Genomic DNA, 21,226 nt, shown 5'->3' on the forward strand with positions numbered 1-21,226 from the left:
TGAAAATTGATGTCGGAATTTTTGTTCTCAAATGATAATAATAACTGACAAAAAAGGATGCAATAATCCCGGAATATAGTATGGGAGTAGAGTATATAGTGGTGTGGTACCACAACTTCTATATTTATAAACTAATGTGGCAGTACATAATTGGTAAAATAATTAGAATTTTATTTTACAGAGTTAATTATTTTACCAAATACCAATTATGGACCCCACGTCAATTTCTAAATGTCTTTTTAGTAATAATTGTAATTCTCCAGAGCATTTTCTTTTATAATCATATATACCCATAAATCCATTGGAGAAAATAACGGATGTTTCATAATTGTCGGTAACAAATGTAACACAAAAAGTGGATCGAAGACAAAAGACCCAGAATTCAAGTATATATACATCTTCATCTAGAACAGTAGAACAAACATTTTAATCTGCTAGAATCACAATGCCACCACCAAACAAATAATCAACGTAGATTGGAGGGCAGGGCTCTGATCCCCACTACGTACCCTTCGCAATCATCACCTTAGGATCCTTACCAACGTCATCCTTTTTACATGATAATTCTTTCAGCATACACCTTATTTTTCTCTGCAAAAACACAAAGAAATGGAATATATATATAGTAAAACCAAAAAAGAAAGGTGTAAAAATTAAATGCAATAATTCAATGTGTTAAATGAGTTTACAAAGAAGTGAGAATTGCTTCTCCTGGTGGGCTTTCTCTTCTTCCCACCGGTACTGCTTGTGGAACCCACCGGCCGATCTAATTTTTCCGTCTTCTTTTCTATTGGCACGCGCTCATATCTCCACCGGCTGCTGGTGCGTTTGAGCGTCTGATGCGACTTAATGCAGAAACTCGCTGGTTTCATCAACCACTCCCATTTTTTCTGTTCAAGGCACTGCAATTTGATAAGTGCATCAGCATCAGCATGCATGCATATGCATGTACGTGGCTTTTGCCCATTGGAAGAACATACCTTGGGCGTGGATCTCAAATTTTTTCTGGGTCGTTGAACCTCTTGTGGGGAGCCAGCATTTCTCAAGTCTCTGGAGTATGCGAGGAGCTGAGCCCTGCGATCGTAGCCGCGCTTTCTCGCGGCTTGAGGCTTTTTGGAAGCTGATTTTGGCTTCGCGGGTTTCTTAACGGTAACGGCTCTGTGCGGCGATTGCGTTTTAGGCGATTCGACGTAGACGGAGATGAGAACTCCGTTCTGGGTGGGCGTCTTGTTTTCTTCCTTATTGTTTTTCACTTCCTCCATCTCTTCCTTGCCCATCGATCTGTGGAGTTCTCGAGAAAACAAGCTTGTTAGTATCGAAATAGAGACGGAATCATTCATATAGGGATCCTTTGGGCTTGTAATCTAAGCCCAAGCCCATCCCTACAGTGTGCGGAATATGATTTGGGCTACATCAGTAAGTGGGCTCGGGTCAAGTATGTAGGTAATGGGCCGCATGGCAGGCCTAAATAAGCTTGGCCCAATTCGAGGAAAAACAGAGTAGGATGCTTTTTTCCTCTCACCTCTTTTCACCTGTGATGCTTTTTTGTTTTTGTTTTTATTTTTTTCAACCATAGCCCGGTTTGGCAATAGACCGGTTATATCACATCAATCACTTTTATTACTATTCAAACAAAAAACTTATTACAACACAAATTTTTTTCAATTGTTTATATAAAAAATTTAAAACTTCTGTTTATTTTATATCACATCAATGGTTTTCAAACTAAACATTCACTACACAATCCATTATCAAACACCCTTTAGAATAAAATGAGATTTAGACATATTTGGAGGAATGCAGAAAAGGAATTTGAGACTTGTGGATTACAGTCAAGAAATTGCTCATCAAAAAGTGCAATCATCCATCTTATTACCTCTTCAAAAAAATAAATTTGTCTCCTTATTAAATTAGTCATCCTGTCTGCCAATCAGACGACCAGAGAGGAGAAAAACAAAGGAGAAAGAGAGGAGTATCTCTCTCTCCCTCTCTCTTTCTCTCTCTCTCTCTCTCTCTCTCTCTCTATATATATATATATATATATATATATATATATTTTTTTAATTACTTTATTCATAACATAGGAGTAATACATTATCTGGGTAAGTGGTCCACCAACACCAATGAACAATTAAAAATAAAAAAATAAAAAAAGACCCTCAATTTCTGTTTATTAAGTGCAAGTGTGAAGGGATTCCTAAAGTTTCATGCCGTGGACGCACATAGAATCAGGTTCCTTGATTATATATATACATAGAGAGAGAGAGAGAGAGAGAGAGAGGAATCGTTGGACTCCGAAAAGAACAAGAGAGATAACGGAGAATCGACGGGATTCCGTGCAACAGGGCCGAACGGGATCTGAATCCAGAATAAAGTTATAAAAAATGGCCCTCTAGGACCAACTCTACACCGAATAATATTATATGTGTTAATTAAATTAATTTATAGTTTTTTATTTTCACTAATATGAGACTTAAAGATTGGATTCGCCTATACTGCAAGATGAGATTTTTTTTCTCTCCGAAATCACAAGTGGAGATTTAAAGGGGGGAAAAAAAAATGTCCTTTTAAATTATATAACATATACAATATCTTAATGTTAAGTAACTAATCAATGCTTTAAAAGTTCAAAAAGTTGATTGAACGCGGAAAGTTAGGTTTGTTAAACTTCCTATATATACTAAGTTAACCTAATCTAGCACCCATACTTTAAATTGGACTTCAACAAAAACATAACAATTAACCACGCTTTTATAGTAACGTCCATAGCTCTAGATATGATAGCTTTTTTCATTTTTGTGATAGCTTCACTTAGGTATCAAGTACCCCATTTTCATAGGTTGTCTCATTGAAATTTGATCACGCTCTCAAACTAATGAAACACGAAAGAGTACATTTTTTTTTTATTATTATTATTTTTTTTTATTTGACATATCCACGTAAGAGGAAGAGGAGAAAGATTCAAATTATTGATCACCGCTTTATAAGTTGTGATCCCTAACTAATTGAATTACCCTTTAAAACAAAAGAATAGGTGTCTTAAACTTATGCCATATTACGCTAGCCGATTTTATCGCCTATATCTCAAATTTGGCTCTACCAAAAGCATAACACCTTATGAACCCAAGGGAAATGACGACCCAAAAAAAAAAAATAGACAATTTAAAAAGTAGTGGAAAAGGAGGAAAAGGTATGAACCCAAGGGAAATGACGACCAATAAAAAAAAAAAAAAAAAGACAAAATTTAGAAAGTAGTGGAAAAGGAGGAAAAGGTTGCTTGGGATTTGAAATCTAAATCTATATTTCGTCTCTGAAACCAATCGCAGTTAGATAGACATTTAGGGCCGGTTTGATAGTGTGTTTGAGGAGTTTAAAATTGCGTTTATTATTCAAAAAGTTTGTTTGAAAAAAAAAATGAAAAAAAAAATACATGTTTGATAAAAAAAATTAAAAGTGCGTTTAAAGATTCAAAAAGTCTAAAAATGACAAAAACGCACTTTTAATAAAAATTTAAAAATGAAGCTTTAGCCAAAAACCATTTTTTGATTTAAAAGCTTAATTTCTTAAATACAATCCTAAATATGCTATCGTACTTGGTGGTCTTGAGAATCTTTAGCATCTAGATAAAAGAAAAACCTTTATTTTTATTTTTTATTTTTTTAAAAGAAAAGAATTGAACCATGTATGTTTATAGACCTATAAAATATTATATTTATTTTATTTTCAAGAATATATTAATTCGTTTATTTTGAGAAGAAAAAGAGATTTTTAGTTTCCGAGTGTAAGTGGAAGGTCTCAGAAAGTGCCCCTCAATGTGTGGACCATATTCAAGTTTTGGGATGATTTTGTCCCAATCGACGGTCGAAGACAGAGAGGGAGATGGACCAAATCCCAACAACATGAGAAGGTGGCTCTAGCTTCACCCAAGGGCCAATGCACCCCTACCCCCACCCCCATCCATTTGTTCTCTTTTGGATTACCCACCCCCTGAGCCACTAACCCATCTCTTCCTCTCTTACCTAGCTTTGTTGATTGACCGTTGGGGCTCCCATGCGCCACTTCACATCTCCCTCCTTGACTCACTCAACTCCCCTCCCCTCCCCTCCCCTCCCTTTTACCATATTGCTTGTCTGCTTCTACTTTTCTTGTCCACCTAATTCTCGATCTCCATAATGCAAATCATGAGAATCTTTCATTACACTAAATATCTATCTCTACTTATTATCTTTTCTGACACTAGTCGCCACATTCATGCCTCTAAGCCCCTAATAACCCTTTTGAGCTCACAATTGACTAGAAATAGTGCTAATAACTTTGACTTTTTCTTTGTTACAAGTTTCTTTGCGTGCAGCCAAAAAAATTAGTGGAAATTTTTTGTACAAAAATTAATGGTGGAGACTGCAAATTTATAGATAAGACAAAGCATGGCCCTACGGTCATAATTTCCACAAGCGACTATTTGCATGATTGCTTAAGGGAGTTGGAGGGTTGGTCACTTACGGCTCTATAGACAAAATTTCCATGATCAACTATTAATCCAATTGTTTAATTAAGCGAATTGGGGGATTATTGAAGAGTCAAGAAGGTCCGCCGGTTCACAACACAAATAACCATCAAGAAAATCTGAGTGCACTCTTGTCAAGATGCAGTTCCTGATAACAACTGATTCCTCACTCTACCAGCTCAACTTCTCGCTTGCCTACACCGTAGCTCTTATAAGTTATAACCCTTTTATCATCAATGATAGTGATTAAGTGGTTTCAAAGAAATCTCTAAAGTAGTTGGACATATACTAGGGTAAGAGTTCGACTCTTGAAATGAAAATTCTCAATCATATTAGTATTGGCCATCTTGGATTCCACTAATGTCTTGATGGGTCTGAGTCAAGCTATAGCTCAATCGAATTTTGAAAAAACGTTTGTATTTTTCATTGTCTAAGCCCCTCCTGTGCAGTATTAATCTCCCCGTCTACCTTTTTGAATAGAAAAAAAAATTAATTAAATAAATAAAATGTAAAAGAAAAGTTATAATAACCATTTTAAGACTAGTCGCCACACGCATAGGGTCGAATAACCCTTTCAAGCTCCTCGTGTAGAGGGACACAGCACCCATTTCCTCAATTGGCTGGAAATGTTAGTAATAAGTTTGACATTTCCTTTGTGATATCAAAATTTCTTTCATTTGGAAATATAAGAAGATAATTGGTGTTTGATTGACAAATGGTTTAAGATTTATGTTGAATTTGACTGGCGCCTATATTCGTATGGTGTACTCCATGAGGACCATGATTTATGAAGAATATATATTTGTTCGTTTGAGTGGATAATTATTTTAGTGTGGAAGAATATATATGACCAAATGAGTGGATATATTCTTACAAAAAAATAAAAATAAATGAGTGGATATATAATGACTTTTGTTGTGGTTCTAGCTTGTGCAACACTGTATTTTGTGATGAGATATGGAATAAGAATCTCGTGCAATTTGGATAGCCAATCATATTAAGAAAAACAGTCCATAATCAATAAAATACATGTACGTACGTAGGTAAATATTCAATAGATAAATAAATTTACCATACAAAACCAAAATGTTCTGGAAAATATATTTTTATACTTTAAAGTATACTTTTACATATACTTTTATAAAAAAAACAATTCAATTTGATTGAATTTTAAAATGCTTATCGACATCATTGTTACCGTGCACAATAATTGATGAACAATATAGAATCGAAAAGAGAGAGACACATAGATTTACGTGGTTCGGTAATTTGCCTACATTCACAAAGAGGCGGTTTTATTTTTTACTCTTAATGATTCAGGGTTACATCATATATATATATATATGTAGAAAAACCCTAAACCCTACTTGTACTGACTTATTAAGGAAATTCCCAAAATACTGCTATATAACAATGGCTTCTATATATATAGTGACTGCGATGTGTTTAATTAATTAGGAATCACATTTAGGACATACGGAAGAAGCCTGCCCCAGCTCTCTAAACCAAAATCAATTAAAAATACATACCAAAACCATGTTCCAAATCCATCTAGATTTTAAATTTTTTTGCCCCAAACTTGTCCAAATTCTGTAACAATTTTAATACCACTATAATTCATCATATTCATAACCATCTGAAATACTAAAAACACATAACGTACAGTATTTAAATTATTTTGTAACAAATGAATTTTAAAATGACAAGGGATAAGATAAGGGAAAAATGAGGGACAAGAGTTATAGAAAACCTAGAATTTACATGAAATTACTATACTAATTCATTATATATATATATGCTGCTATCTAAAAAAATATATATATTAAGAATTTTTTTGAAAAAAAAATCCCACCAACCATTCAGTATTTAGAAACAAATAAGCTGTTGGTGTATGAAAATGTTGAGTAATTATAAAAGATTATTTACTTCTCTATGCATATCTAAGAATTAAGCAAATTAAAAAACATAACATCCAAGTTCCACCCAGCTTCCATACCCAAATCCATATTCTTGCATTTTTAGTGTTTTTCCAATTTTCCTATTATTGTTTGTTACTCTATTTCTCAAAATATCATTCACTTTGAAAACTTAAATGGACACAATTCTAATAACTTTCCTAATTTAATTTACCCTTGAAAAGTCATTACTCCTTAATTTTCTATTTGAGTTTAAATTAATGATAATAATTTTTAAATTGTTTTATTCTTAGAGTACTTCAAAGACAAACATATGAAATGATGTCCTTGAATTTTCTAAGATGGACAAGCAATTTGAGACAGAGGGGACTAACATGTTATTTAATGTTGTTTATATCCGGTTTGGGTAGTTTTAAGAGAGATTTTTCCACCTAATTGAGTTCACTAAAATGTTTGTGATACTACAATTTTTACTATAATTTTCTTGCAAACTCAACTGATAGTAGTTTTAAGACTTTAACGGTCTTAAAAAATATAATAAAAAGAACAAAGAAGAGCAAAAACTAACAAATTAATGCCATTTACCAATGCAAGAATAGGCATATTGAATTTCTCTCATATTTTTCCCTTTTTTTCTTCATAAATGTTGCTCTACAAGTAGCTAGTTCTATAACCTTTATAAATATGAGTTGAGATGATCAGTCTTGTTCCTTATGTTTTACTAATTAATGCAGAAGGAAATTTCTTGAGAATTCATACAAAATATATATATATATAATTATTTTCCTAGCTAGTATTTTGAAGGAACATGTCCCCGGCCATATTCATTATCTAGAATATCATTAATGATAACCAATATTGATAAATCATACTAATAAAAAAAAGGAAATAGAGATAGAATATTTATTGTAGAAATTTTTTTAACGCAGTTGTTCTTCCTTCCTTCCTTCCTTTAATCTCTGAACTCTTCCCGTTCGTCACACCCTTTTCTCTTTAACTTTTAATAAAGTTGGTTATCCTTTATTGGACTTCCTACTAGCTTCAAAAGCCTCTCAAAGGCTTTATATATATAGACAATGGCTATACCTCTATGGAGTATAATATTATTACCACCGCTTAAATGTCTTATTTAATCCATATATATAATTATTAAGTGACTTTTTGTGCATATGAATAGACGAAAAATATACAATTTTTTTTAAAATAATAATAAATCGGTTGATGGATAAAAATAAATCGGTGTCAAGAAATTTTCACATATATATTATATATCTTTTACTATAATATATATGTGAAAATTTCTTGAATACTTTATAAATGATTTATTGTAAGGGATAGTATGCAATTTTATTATTCTGTTTATGAGGGATATAGAGCCCTATAAATAAGTATATATAGTTTAAAAAATTGGTGGCTTGAAACGTAAGTAAAAGGGGTCCTCACATATATAGGGAGTTATGTGATATATATATTAGAATAGTAGGGCCTCTCCAGCACGACATAATTAATCTTTTTATTGGTGCACTGGTAGTGAAATCATTACAATTAAATCTTGTATCTTAATTTTTTTTTTTTTTTAATTATTCTTGTGGTTTGTAGTATACCTTCTACTAGCATAATAAACTGATATATATAAGAACTAGGTGTTTACAAATTAATATGGACCGAGTGTCCCGCTAACATGAAACTTTCAAATGGATCACTAAACAATAGAACCTTTAATTGTCTCAAGGGGTAACTCAATTGGCAAGGGACCACGCCTTATGAAGCGAATGTCATTAGTTCAAATCTCTCATCCCTTTCTTGTGTGGACATGTTAAAAAAAAATATAAAACCCCCAATTAACGAATAGCCCCTCAAGGGGTCTATTGACCAATAGACCCCCAACGGACCAAAGATTCACCACAAAGGTAATGAATCGATGATCCCTTGACTGTTAGTTACTTACCCAGTAAATATATAGTGGAGAGGCTATAGAAGGAGAAGTATCTCCCTATTAATGGCTTTGCCTATTTGGCTTAGCTCTATAAAGGAAGGATCGACTCTGTAAATAAATTATCTTTTTTGGCATATCCAAAATGAAAGACATTCATGAGAATCCACCACATTTCATGTTGGATCCTTGACCTTCAATGCTTGTCATATCAAACCTACTTGCCTTACCCACAAAAGTCTTATAAAAAAGGTGACAAACCCTAGTTAGAGCCTTAAGGTATGTGTTCTCTTTACTAGCGTCGGTTAGCTGTATCAACACACAAGAAAATTTTAACTATAATTTATTTAGCATTTAAGAAAACTTTACAAAGAGGGTTTTTGAGTAAAGTCGGTATTTTATACCCTTAGATAGAAAGTCAAAACCTCAGCCTTTTTTTCACAAATAACCAATGACAATTCCACACACAATCAAAGCAGTCCCATTCAAGAGAAACTCTCTCTTTCTTGATCGAATGCACCAGCCCATTTAAGAGAAATGACAGTCACCTCCAACCACCACCGCCAACCGCTACCAAAGTAAGGGTTTAAACTTCCTCTATGAATGTGGCATTTTTAAATTTAAAATATTAATATAATAAAAAAATTATATTACATATTAAACTAGATAAAATGAGTTTTGAGGAGATATTTTACATTAAAAAAAATTTAACTCTTTTATTATAAATGCTCTTAGGCGAAGGCTGAATTTGCCTTATCATTGAGCCGGTCATGCATCTAAAAAAAAAAAAGTAAATTATTTTACGAAATACAAATAGTTACTTTTTCAATTGACCGAAAAATATTTTTTAGTTGACAAAGTCTTCTAAGCGCAGCCAAACAACCAAAAAGAATCAAAACAGATTTAAGGCCATGTTTGAAAAAAATTCTCTTTTGTTCTTGGACCGAAAATATTAACTAACAACTCAAAACATAAAATACTCATTATAACACAAAAATAAATTTTATCTTGTCACATAAACACATTTTTCTAACTAATTAAAAAAAAAAAAAAAAAAGCTCTCAAAACAATTTACATCAAAAGTTTGAGAAATATTATGAGTTCCAAACTTTTTACTAAAAATATGAAATATCGAAATAATATAAAACTTATTTGTTGATATCTGTAATTTTTTTTTTTATTAAAATAAATTACACGTCATTTTGACACACGTCCCTCTATAAAAGATTTATTACTACCCGACATTTCTAAAAGTCAAAACAAACCACGCACCGTCTTCAAGGGGTAGCTTAATTGGCTGTGAATCACGCCTAATGAAATGAAGGTCACTAGTTAGAATCCTCCCCTTCCCTTACGTGAACATGTTAAAAAAAAAAAAAACCACGTACCTTTGTCTCTGTCGTATTTTCCGGTTGAGCAGTTTTTCCTTACGGAGCGGTTCAGAGCCTTCAGGCATAAGTATAAACAGTAAAAAAGCCTGACAGCAACAAAATTTATTTATTTATATTTTATATATTTATAAATTTAAAGCACAAACTTGGTTTTACCAAAAATTAGATGAAATGAGCGGTAGATATTTATTTAAATTATGACGTAATCGTCTGTGGGCCCTCGTATTCGTGTTGACACGTCTCCTGCCCCACGAGGCCTATATATATCTCCGTTAACGCCTCATTTTTCTTGCCCAGTGCAACTCACACAGAAAGTGATAGCGCCTGTAAAGGGTCTGATTGAAAAGTAATATACAATATACTCATACATTAGTTTTCTCCCTACTTGTCTTCAATGGCGGCTTCAGTGGAGAACCGTCGGTTCACTCATCTCGAACCCGCCGTCAACGGCCACGTTCGCACCTTCAAACCCGTTCCCAACAGCCACCGGTCCGACTCGCCGGACTGTGGCCGTCAAATCCCGTCGAGTCCCCAGAAAATCGTCGTGACGGGGGGAGATTCGTCCAGCGAGGACGAAAATGAGGAGGATTATATAGAGTTGATACAGAAAGGGAACGGTGAATTGGAGCCGTCGATCCGTGACCCCCGAGATGAGGCCACGGCCGACAGTTGGATCGAGCGCAACGCTACCATGGTCCGCCTCACAGGGAAGCATCCCTTCAACTCGGAACCGCCCCTGGCCCGGCTCATGCAACACGGGTTCATCACCCCGGTCCCGCTCCACTACGTGCGGAACCACGGTCCGGTTCCCAAGGGCAGGTGGGAGGACTGGACCGTTGAGGTCTGCGGGCTCGTAAAACGACCCGCCCGGTTCACCATGGACAAGCTGATGACCGAGTTCCGGAGCCGTGAGTTCCCGGTGACGCTGGTCTGCGCCGGTAACAGACGTAAAGAGCAGAACATGGTGAAGAAAACCATCGGGTTCAACTGGGGGTCCGCAGGAGTCTCCACGTCGGTGTGGCGCGGCGTACTGTTGCGCGATGTGCTCAAGCGGTGCGGGATCTTCAGCCGTGGTCGTGGGGCCCTGAACGTGTGCTTTGAGGGCGCTGAGGATTTGCCAGGTGGCGGTGGGTCCAAGTACGGGACCAGTATTAAGTACGAGATCGCGATGGATCCTGCGCGTGACATCATCTTGGGGTACATGCAAAACGGCGAGCGTCTGTCGCCGGACCATGGGTTCCCGGTGCGGATGATCATTCCGGGGTTCATCGGCGGGCGAATGGTGAAATGGCTGAAGCGAATCATAGTGACAACTCAAGAATCTGATAGTTACTACCACTATAATGACAATAGAGTACTTCCCTCGCACGTTGACGCTGAGCTAGCAAACGCGGAAGGTACCCTTTTGGCATGTGATCTTTTAACCTTTTGCTCCAAAAATCACAGTGGTTGATTTACTATGGTTTTGCTATTTTTTTCTTTTTTAAATGCAGCTTGGTGGTACAAGCCTGAGTATATCATCAATGAGCTGAACATAAATTCTGTGATAACGACGCCGTGCCACGAGGAGATCTTGCCGATAAACTCGTGGACAACGCAGAGGCCATACACTTTGACGGGCTATGCATATTCTGGTGAGTTACAAAGTATAAAATATTGTTAACGCACGCACCCTTTGTTTTATTTCTTAAATTTGGGAGCAATATAGTATGTACGAGGGTGCATCTTGATTTTGCTCACATGGATTCCATCTATAGTGTGAACAAATTTGTGTACACCATAAAATATTGTTTCTCTTTTCTTTTTCAATAAAGAAAGCTGCCTTTCTTTGGAGGCTTGGCTTACATCAAGTTCATTGGAACTTAGAAGGTTTTTAAATGATCGGTTTCACATTAGACGTGACTGAAAAAATGGGATTATCTGTTTGGTCTCATTTGCAATAATTTCGGTTTTTAAAACCGAGTGGGTAACCCTCATTCGATTGGAACTGTATGTGCTTAATTCCAAAAATATCCAAAAGATCTGAAATAATGATCGTTTTGTTGTATATGCAGGAGGTGGGAGGAAAGTGACACGTGTTGAAGTCACTATGGATGGTGGAGAGAAGTGGCACGTGTGCGCGTTGGACCACCCGGAGAAGCCCAACAAATACGGCAAATATTGGTGCTGGTGCTTCTGGTCACTGGAGGTGGAGGTGTTGGACCTGCTTGCAACCAAGGAGGTTGCTGTTCGAGCTTGGGATGAGGCCCTCAACACCCAGCCCGAGAAGCTCATTTGGAATGTCATGGTAAGTAAAGCCGTTACCTGCAAATTCGATATGAATTTAATACAATATTAAAAGAGTATAATTGATAGATTTAACCCGTTTAATTAATTTGATTATCACATGTCTCGACACGACACGGATCCGACATACAAATATGAATTAGAATTAACACCAATAATTGTATGTCCTTGCCTATGCCTTTTGCCCTTGCTTTTGAACCAATCAGTTTCTTATACTTGTTAACTATATGTCCACTTGTTTTTGCTTGGCCTGAGGTCCAGCGGTTTGGTGTTTGTGACGTTTGTCCCGTCCTATATTAGCTTTGTGCAAGTGTGGTGCCATTGGCTGCTTCACATTGGATCTCTCATCTCTGTGCCTAGTACACCAACATATCACTATCGCTGCATTATTGGAAGCCTGGCCTAAAGAAAAAAATCAGACTTAATTCCGTACATAGACTGTTAGTTGGGCACATTCATTTTTGTTGATTTCAACGCCATGATTTTTTTATCTTCTCAGGTGAATATGCTATCAAATCAACCTAAATAATGCTGGTGTAATCATGTTCGACATCATATATATACAATTCTTCTGATTAATTACACCATAGATGATTTATAAGTAAATCAGTCGTGGAGTTGAAAAAATTGGTGAATTAAATATTGTATAGGGAATGATGAATAACTGCTGGTTCCGCGTGAAAACAAATGTGTGCAAGCCATACAAGGGGGAGATTGGAATCGTGTTTGAGCACCCAACGCTACCGGGAAACCAGTCCGGCGGATGGATGGCCAAGCAAAAGTATCTCGAGACATCGTCCGACGCAAATAATGCCCTCAAGAAGAGCCTCTCATCCCCTTTCATGAACACGTCTTCAAAGATGTACTCAATGTCCGAGGTAAAAAGGCACAACTCAGCCGAATCGGCTTGGATCATCGTCCACGGCCACATCTACGATTGCACTCGATTCCTCAACGATCACCCAGGTGGCGTCGACAGCATTCTCATTAATGCCGGCATTGACTGTACCGAAGAGTTCGACGCCATACACTCTGACAAGGCCAAGAAAATGCTCGAGGAATATCGGATTGGCGAGTTGATCACGACGGGTTATTCTTCCGACTCGCCCAATAGCACAGTGCATGGTGCGTCGAACACAATATCCCGCCTCGATTCAATCAAAGAAATCGCGCCTCTAACGAGAAGCGCCGCTCTCATCCCTGGTGCAAAATTCAAGGCCAAGCTTGTGGAGAAAAAAACAATATCCCATAACGTGCGGCTTTTCCGATTCGCATTACTGTCCGATGATCAAGTCTTGGGCTTGCCGGTTGGAAAGCATATATTTGTGTGCGTGACCATAGATCACAAATTGTGCATGCGGGCTTACACTCCATCGAGCTCCGTTGACAAAGTTGGGTATTTTGATCTAATAGTTAAGATTTACTTCAAAAATGTTCACCCGAGGTTTCCCAATGGAGGGCTTATGTCACAACACCTGGACTCGCTTCCAATTGGTTCGGTTATAGACGTGAAGGGTCCATTAGGCCACGTGGAATACACAGGGCGTGGCAACTTTTTGGTTCATGGCAAACCCAAGTTTGCCAAGAGGCTAGCCATGCTGGCCGGTGGGACCGGAATCACACCCATCTATCAAGTGGTTCAAGCCATTTTGAATGACCCGGAGGATGAGACAGAGATGTTTGTGGTGTACGCGAATCGCACTGAGGACGATGTTTTGCTGAGAGAGGAGCTTGATGATTGGGCTAAGAAGCACGAGAACTTTAAGGTGTGGTACGTGGTACAAGAATCTGTGAGGGAAGGGTGGCAATACAGTGTGGGATCCATCACTGAGAGTATTCTACGGGAGCACATCCCGGAAGGATCAGACGATGCTTTGGCGTTGGCGTGTGGACCCCCGCCAATGATTCAGTTCGCAGTGCAGCCCAATTTAGAGAAGATGAATTATGATATCAAGAATTCATTGCTATTATTTTAGAGGGTCGAAACGTTCATCACAAGTATATACTGCAATCCCTTGTACTAGAAACTTGGCTTTTAGCGGAGACGGAAATCGTGGCGCTGTATACTCAAAAGGTCGATGTAATAAGTCGTCGGAGTTGTCCGATAGAAAAAGGTTCTCAGTTCTCATACGGTGTTTGATGTAGAGAATATATATATGTAAAGGCTATATTCATGGTTTGGCAATTGGCCTCAATACTTGTTGAGTATCTTTTGTATCATGGGAATCTATTTGATCGTTCGATGCTGTCATATTTACGTAGCATCCAATATATCAATATGTCATCCACCTGAATAGATGGAAGATAAGGAAAATAAAATAAAATAAAAAGAACGAATCCATCACTTTAATTGACGAGGATTTAACTCAATTAAATAGGAGAATGTATGCTTCATGATGACGCATATGCATGGATCTCTATATATATAAATATAAATAAATAAAAAATTCAAACGAACTTAATTTCATGAGTCATTAATCATCCCTCCCGGCTGGAAGGTTATAGTTGTGACAGAGACAGGGGGTTTCCTTCAATGAGTCAAGACAAAATAAAAAATAAAATAAAAAAATCTTCTTTTAAAAAAAAAAGACAAAATAAAATTCAGTGCGCATACTATGCATAAGGGATCGGATTTGGATATTCTTGAGTGAATAATTAATAATTGTCAACTCCAATATATAAAATAATTAATTACTGAATTCTTATTCTTTTTGCAATGGTTGTCCGAACTAGCAAATCATAGTTAGCAATGTATTTTTCTTTGTTTTGTTCATTTGTTCCAAAGAATATATAGAAGATAATCCCATGAGTGAAAATAAATCAAGTCGACTTGAGATTTAAAACTGCATGTTGGAACTCGTGATGAGCTCCATATAACGAGTAATCTTATAAATTTTCCTAGAATCATCCCCAATGTAATGTGACTTTTGAAATGACTCTATGAGGACTCTAAGAAGACTTATAGCATTACTCCCCATATATATGGGAGTGTTTGTTAAACTCCCTCACATTCCCCCACATCCACCATACTATTTCACTTCTTTTTTTTCCCAAAAAAATATTATTACTTTTATATCAAATCACTCACTTTTTATATCTAATCATTTACTTTTTATTACTATTCAAATAAAAAAATCACTACAAAATAAAATTTTTTACTTCCCAATACCACTTTTTCATTTTTCCATACCAATTATTATTATTATTATTTTCTTTTTTTTTATCCATGAACAATATCCTATAAAATGAACAGTGCTGGGGTGTTTAACAAACACCCCCTATATATATGCTCAAGGTCAACTCTTGGAGGACTCTAGGCGCCTTGACTTTTATAATAAAGAGGTTTAAAAATGATTCCCCGAGTTAAATTGGTTAAATTATTATTTGTCTAAAAAATTTAAGTTGATAAGAAGAATTGAATTGAATTTATTTTTATATTCAAACATTTTCTTTTATGCGTGAACTCAAACTAGGTGATGCCCAATATTACGTAGAATATTTTAATTAAATGGGGGAGTGAATTAACAGAATCATGGTTTGAACTCATAACCTCTAGCTTTGATATCATATTAAATCATTACTTATCTCAAACATGTATTAATAAAATCATAAATAAAATAACTCTAAAAATAATCTCTCTAAAAAATTATTTAATTTTCATTATATATGGTCTCCCTCCTGGGTGGCTGACCACCCTCAACCAAACCTTTGAGGGCTTTGGGGACCGTGCGACCACCCCCAACATGCCATCTAAGGGCTGCGACCATTAGATGGTTGGAATTTAATCTGAAAACCCGTGTGCTGGTCAGGGTGACACTATTTCTGTGTTATTTTTTTTAAGTAATGGTATTTAAGAAAATTTGGTAAAAAGCTTATCATTATATTTCTCTTTGAAAATTTGGTCATTCATGTGTTGCCATCAAACGAATGAATATGAACAATCATTTTATTTCAACTTCTTATATTTTTAGTAATGATCATTTTTATTTCCAGATAATCATCCAATGCAGTGCACCAAATATCTCCTTAATTTTATTTTTTTAAGTTTTCTTAATTATTTCTTGTTTGTTTTGTACAACCAAATAAAGTTGGAGTTTTCTCACAGTCTAGTCGTGAACAGTTTACCGACAACTTGAATTCATTTTCAACCTTGCCTAATTAACGCAGTTAAATCTTCCACAAATAGACAAATCATATATATGCACATGGTGTCATAATTAGGGTAGAGAAAAGATTTTATTGGGTTGATGTAATAATATTATTTTTTTAATTCTTTTTTTACAATAATTATTGTCACACCAGCTTAATAGAATGAATGTGAAAGGATGATGTAGTAGGTAAAGAGATGTACAAAATATGATGGGTAATTCATCGGTAGTCATTTATGATTAATGTCGTCAATTTGTATTCCATAAATTAAGAGATTTATTAACTTTAATTTAAAAGATTTATTTGTATTTAAATATTATTCAAATCACGTGTAATATTCTATAAATAGAATCTTGTATTCAAATCAAATATATAAAAAAAATTAATTAATTAATTAAAAAAAGAAAAAAAAGAAAAAGAAAAAGAAAAGACAGCTTATAAAACTTAGTGGAAATGCTAAATGCTTTTCTCATGTTCTCTTGGTGTTCACTTAATCTTAGGTAGATGTTATTTTTTAAAAACCAAGTAAGAAAAATAAAGGCAAGTACTTAAGACTACAAAGACACAAAAAAACACATAGTATTCCTCAAAACAGTTTTAATATGTGTGAATGTAGATTATTGGTGGAATCACCTTAACTAATCTATGTGTCTTTCATTAATCTCTTTAAATTATCGTGAAATTCTATACTCCTCTGTATCTGCCCTTCCTCTCGATTGCATACGATGCTCTCACGTAGTCACATGGTCAGGTTTATGCGGGGGACCAAATAGACGGAAAGGCTCTTTGATCGACCGCCGCGTCCGAGATACCCGCGTCCACAGCTTTTACGGTGAGCCAAAGAGCAAGATAGAATCCTTGGCCCTTGTTGTTTGGAAAGGTCATGTATATATACAGCAGCATATATATATGCAGGCAGCTTTTCTAGTTTCCCCGCGCGCAGCAACATGGCCGCCCCTTTTATCTTTTTTTATCCATTTCTTAATCATCCCCATCTCACAGGAACCAAGCCAAGCCAATCATATATATATATATATATATATATATAAGTTAGGATGTCGTAGAAGAATATGAAAAGATCAGTGTTTGTCGTTATTACCTATTCTTTATTATGATGCATCCCTTTTTTATTTGGATAGGTCATTCTTTTATGAGCACTGGGACATAAGGCATGAATGATCCATACCCATCATGGCATTAAATAAAATTCGAAAATAATTAACATTTTGAGTGCTATAGCTTTTACTATATAAAACTCCTATATAAACTCACGAATCGGTCTACATTTTATAAAAATAAGTGCCAAACGAACATTATCTCAATTATAGATGTTTTGACATAGCAATGATTTCTCATTTCTCATGTACGTAGTAATTAATTAGTGTTACGTAAACTATAATTATTAATTTATAAGAGACTTTTCGTAAAAGTTATAGCACCTTTAATAATGCTCTAAAATCTACTTGAATGGTAATGAAAAAAAAAAAAATGAAGAATTTCAAGTCATTTCTCTCATTTATCTTTCAATCTAGCTAGTGACTGCCCAGTGGCCACCAACTCAATTTTCAAACACCTATTCAAAACTTGTTACAATATTCTTCTAGTGAAAGAGTAGTGATGATATAGGTATCATTTAGAGACATATTTATCTTATGACATGACTGTTCCACACTTATCAAAGGGCTCAACTACGATTTATCACTAAATAAATGAATATAAACAAACATATATAAATAGATATATTAAACAAAGGAGCATAAATAATGACAAAATTTAAACTAATTATAAAACTAGTCGATTTGTTTACATGTTTATCTGGGATTAACGATTATCTGATCAATTATGGCATGATTGTTCTACATTTTTTAACTTATCTTTCGTCCCAAACATGATATATAGTAGCTAGTAGCACCAATAATCTTCAATTGCTCACCAGTGCATTCCATTGAACAATGACACTTTGCACTACCTTGCGAAATATTGGATGAAATCTACTCAAATGGTAGTAAACCTGTTCAAGATCTGCTACAGATTTGAGTCTTCCAATTAGAATGGTTGCAAATGCCCAAGAAAAATGCTGCTAGAGAGAGAGGAAAAAAGAAGAAGAGAGAAACAAACAAAATTAACAAGCAAACAAACAAGGCCTTATTTGATTATATCTTATTTCCTTTAATTTTCCACCAGAATACTTCTCCACATGTTTTGAGCTTATTGGGCCAATTAAATACTATTACTTTACAAATAAATCTAACCAGTGAATTGACAAACCAGAGATAAATAAATAAATTCCAAAGTCCAGGGGAGTGGAGGTGGGTACAACTAGTTATTAAATAATAATAATATGTCAAAAATGCAAGTTGTTTCGGTGCAGTTTACTTAATTTGGCCCACCAAATTAAAGTTTAGTGCAAGTCTTTCAAGGAATATTTATTATAAAATTAAGCATAATTTTGAGATTAGAATATTTAATTAAAATGATGGCTAAATAACGATAACAAAATAACCCAAGTTTGAGGTGGATCATGTCATTTTTGGGATTTTGTTCTTTAATCTTTTTCTTGTTTAATTTTTGTTTTTTTTGTTCTTCATGTTAGAAAAGTGCTATTTTTCACCATTACGTTAATCTTTTCTTGCTAAAACAAACTTAGGGAAAAAATAATAATAATCTTTATATATATATATATATATATATATATATATATATATATATATATGAAGAAGCTAACATCAAATTCAACAACAATACACAGGAATTTGCTTCGGTCCTATTTACCCAAAAATCGGGCTGAAAAAAAAAAAAAAAAAAAAAAAAAAAAAAAACCAACCATCTTGGGCTCATGCAAGATTCGAATGATGTTTTTTTTTCCTCCTTCATCGACTTCAGGCCTTGAAACATGAAAGTTTTCCCCATTAAGACCAGCCTGATAAAATATGCACTTGATTGATGGGCCTCATGCTGCCTAAAGATATATTGTATAATGTCTTTTTCAGTTTTTCGTTAGTGAGATACAAGACGTTCTTAATGGGCTTTTCATGCAATAGCCCAACCCAGATTGATTTTTTGTATTAAATCCACCCCCCACCCCCCTACAAAAAAAAAAAAAAAAAAAAAAAAAGGTCATCTGCAACTTGTCCTTTTACCTTTGTAATCAAATGGTACTTTTTTTTTTTTTTAAATAAAAAAATTTTGGGGTCAACTCATAAGATGAAATTCCGAAAATAATGGAATGTTTTTATGGAAAAATCAAAATTAGTTTTTATGTTTTTTTGCGATTTCAATTTACTTCTCAGATTTCAACAATAGTTCCTTTTGAGTTTTATTTGTGTTTCAAATCAATATTTCCATCAACGTTTCATTTAAATAATTAATTGTTCAACCCAGGAATGAATAGTGCAGAGAAAATTCTCTCGTCGTTTGCCAAACCGACCCATCATGCATGTCATACCCGCCAACACAAAACCACATGACCAATATTGTCAAGTCATATAAAAATAAAATAAAAAACTAAGAGGCGTCGGGCTAATCCGACTACACCACTAAAAGAGTATGTCATCCTCAAAATTTAATATCACTTATGAGGCACTCTCTCATATGGGAGGTGGTGGCCAAACCACTCTTACCCGGCTGTCTATCTTAGTCCCCCATCCTTGTCCCCCCACATGATGTGGCAGTTTTTACCATATGGTGAAAATGTATGCACTAATTTTGATTTTTTCCTTATTTATAGTCCATAGCTGATTAAAAAGAAATAATAATAAGAGAAAATAGAGGGGAGCCGGAAAGCAAGAGCAAAATTGCTATGACATGCATGCTTGGCCAATCTAAATCTTTCCAGCCTCTTCCATTGCATGTTGCAATCAGCATAATCTGTCTTCCAATAGATAGAGGATAACCACGAACAACTTATCATGAGCATAAGATCCCTAGCCTTTTACTTTTTTCCACTTTATGTCTACACAAAGGAATGATCGCTTTGATTGGCGGCCATCTTTTTCTTCACTATTTATAGACAATAGCTAGAGTAGTGCAAAGACAAGTTCTGCACAATCTCTAAGCTTCCCATGGCTCAAGCCGGGTCTGTATCTGCAGAAACCGAGACGCTGAGCCATATCTGCAGACTAGTGGAAGCATTTAGAGCTTTCGACGCCGACAATGACGGTGCAATAACGGCGGCCGAACTCGGCGGCATCATGGGATCGCTGGGGTACAACCCGAGTGAAGAGGAGGTGAGGTCTATGATGCAGAAGGGAGACACCAACAAAGATGGGTTGCTGAGCATGGAGGAGTTCTTGGAGATGAATACAAAGGATTTGGAGCTTGGTTCCTCTGCAACTTTCCTTAAAGCGGCCGCTGAAGCTCTCAATGTTGATGAGGATGGTGTTGTGAGCGGGGAGGAGCTGTTTGAGGCGATGTGGAATATGGGGTGTGGGTTGACTCTGGAGGATTGCCAGAATATTGTTGCTTCCATGGATGGAGATGGGGATGGAGCTGTTAGCTTTCTGGATTTCAAACTTATAATCAATTCCCTCCTCTAGATTCCTGAAGCAAGTGATCATAGCTATATGGGCCTAAAAAAACAAACGAAGCATCACACAGGAATTAACGCAAGCACTTGGGGTGCTCTGCTCTTCCACTTTTTATATAGACTAAACATAGATGTAATAAAATACCCGTCATGGAACTATATATGCAGAATCCTTTTATTTCAAAATGAATGTGCGAGAACTTTTGCTGGGATTTTATTGTTGTCGTCATTGTTATTATTATTAGTATTATTATTTTTATTAAGTAAATCTTAGGAAATTTTTTTACTTTAAATTAGACCCTAGTTTTTAATTTAATAAATTTTAGATTTGTTCTTTAGGCATTTAAAAAATTGAGACCTCCATTAGTTTTTTAATATGTACCTAATGTCTCTTCGATAGATGCCTTGGATACAAAAAAAAAAAAAAAAAAAAAACATGTGTTATATGCGTGTAGAGAAACTATTAACTCAACTCTAATTTCACATATTAACTAAATGAAACTTAATGGGCCAACTCTACTT

General features: G+C 35.3%; 3 protein-coding genes across 3 annotated transcripts; 2 read left to right on the plus strand and 1 right to left on the minus strand.

Annotated features, from left to right (window-relative positions):
* Positions 1–501: 501 nt before the first annotated feature.
* On the minus strand, positions 502–1,277 carry LOC148587760 (uncharacterized). Its single transcript, XM_088512802.1, has 3 exons — positions 981–1,277; positions 690–890; positions 502–591 (listed from the first exon to the last, which is right to left on the minus strand). Exons 1-3 carry the CDS (start codon positions 1,275–1,277, stop codon positions 502–504), a joined length of 588 nt encoding a protein of 195 aa, XP_088368928.1.
* Positions 1,278–10,052: 8,775 nt separating this feature from the next.
* Positions 10,053–14,211, plus strand: LOC132167094 (nitrate reductase [NAD(P)H]). The gene is made up of 4 exons (XM_059577989.2): positions 10,053–11,141; positions 11,238–11,378; positions 11,799–12,031; positions 12,681–14,211. The coding sequence occupies exons 1-4, from the start codon at positions 10,139–10,141 to the stop codon at positions 14,004–14,006; spliced, it is 2,703 nt and encodes a 900-aa protein (XP_059433972.2). The 5' UTR covers positions 10,053–10,138; the 3' UTR covers positions 14,007–14,211.
* Positions 14,212–20,204: 5,993 nt separating this feature from the next.
* LOC132167475 (putative calcium-binding protein CML29) lies at positions 20,205–20,890 on the plus strand. The gene has a single exon (XM_059578465.2). It carries the CDS (start codon positions 20,241–20,243, stop codon positions 20,712–20,714), a length of 474 nt encoding a protein of 157 aa, XP_059434448.2. The 5' UTR covers positions 20,205–20,240; the 3' UTR covers positions 20,715–20,890.
* Positions 20,891–21,226: the final 336 nt, after the last annotated feature.

This window comes from Corylus avellana, chromosome 2 (assembly GCF_965113065.1).
Source record: "Corylus avellana chromosome 2, dhCorAvel1.hap1.2, whole genome shotgun sequence".
Taxonomy (NCBI): Eukaryota; Viridiplantae; Streptophyta; class Magnoliopsida; order Fagales; family Betulaceae; genus Corylus; species Corylus avellana.

What these genes read in the sequence shown, in the direction of transcription:
- LOC132167094 (XM_059577989.2), top strand. Translation starts at nt 10,139, where the DNA reads ATGGCGGCTTCAGTGGAGAACCGTCGGTTCACTCATCTCGAACCCGCC. An exon ending in GACGGGCTATGCATATTCTG is followed by an intron (nt 11,379 to 11,798) that starts GTGAGTTACAAA and finishes TTGTATATGCAG; the next exon opens with GAGGTGGGAGGAAAGTGACA. An exon ending in AGCTCATTTGGAATGTCATG is followed by an intron (nt 12,032 to 12,680) that starts GTAAGTAAAGCC and finishes AATATTGTATAG; the next exon opens with GGAATGATGAATAACTGCTG.
- LOC132167475 (XM_059578465.2), top strand. Translation starts at nt 20,241, where the DNA reads ATGGCTCAAGCCGGGTCTGTATCTGCAGAAACCGAGACGCTGAGCCAT.
- LOC148587760 (XM_088512802.1), bottom strand. Translation starts at nt 1,277, where the DNA reads ATGGGCAAGGAAGAGATGGAGGAAGTGAAAAACAATAAGGAAGAAAAC. An exon ending in ATTTGAGATCCACGCCCAAG is followed by an intron (nt 891 to 980) that starts GTATGTTCTTCC and finishes TGCCTTGAACAG; the next exon opens with AAAAAATGGGAGTGGTTGAT. An exon ending in GAAGCAATTCTCACTTCTTT is followed by an intron (nt 592 to 689) that starts GTAAACTCATTT and finishes GTGTTTTTGCAG; the next exon opens with AGAAAAATAAGGTGTATGCT.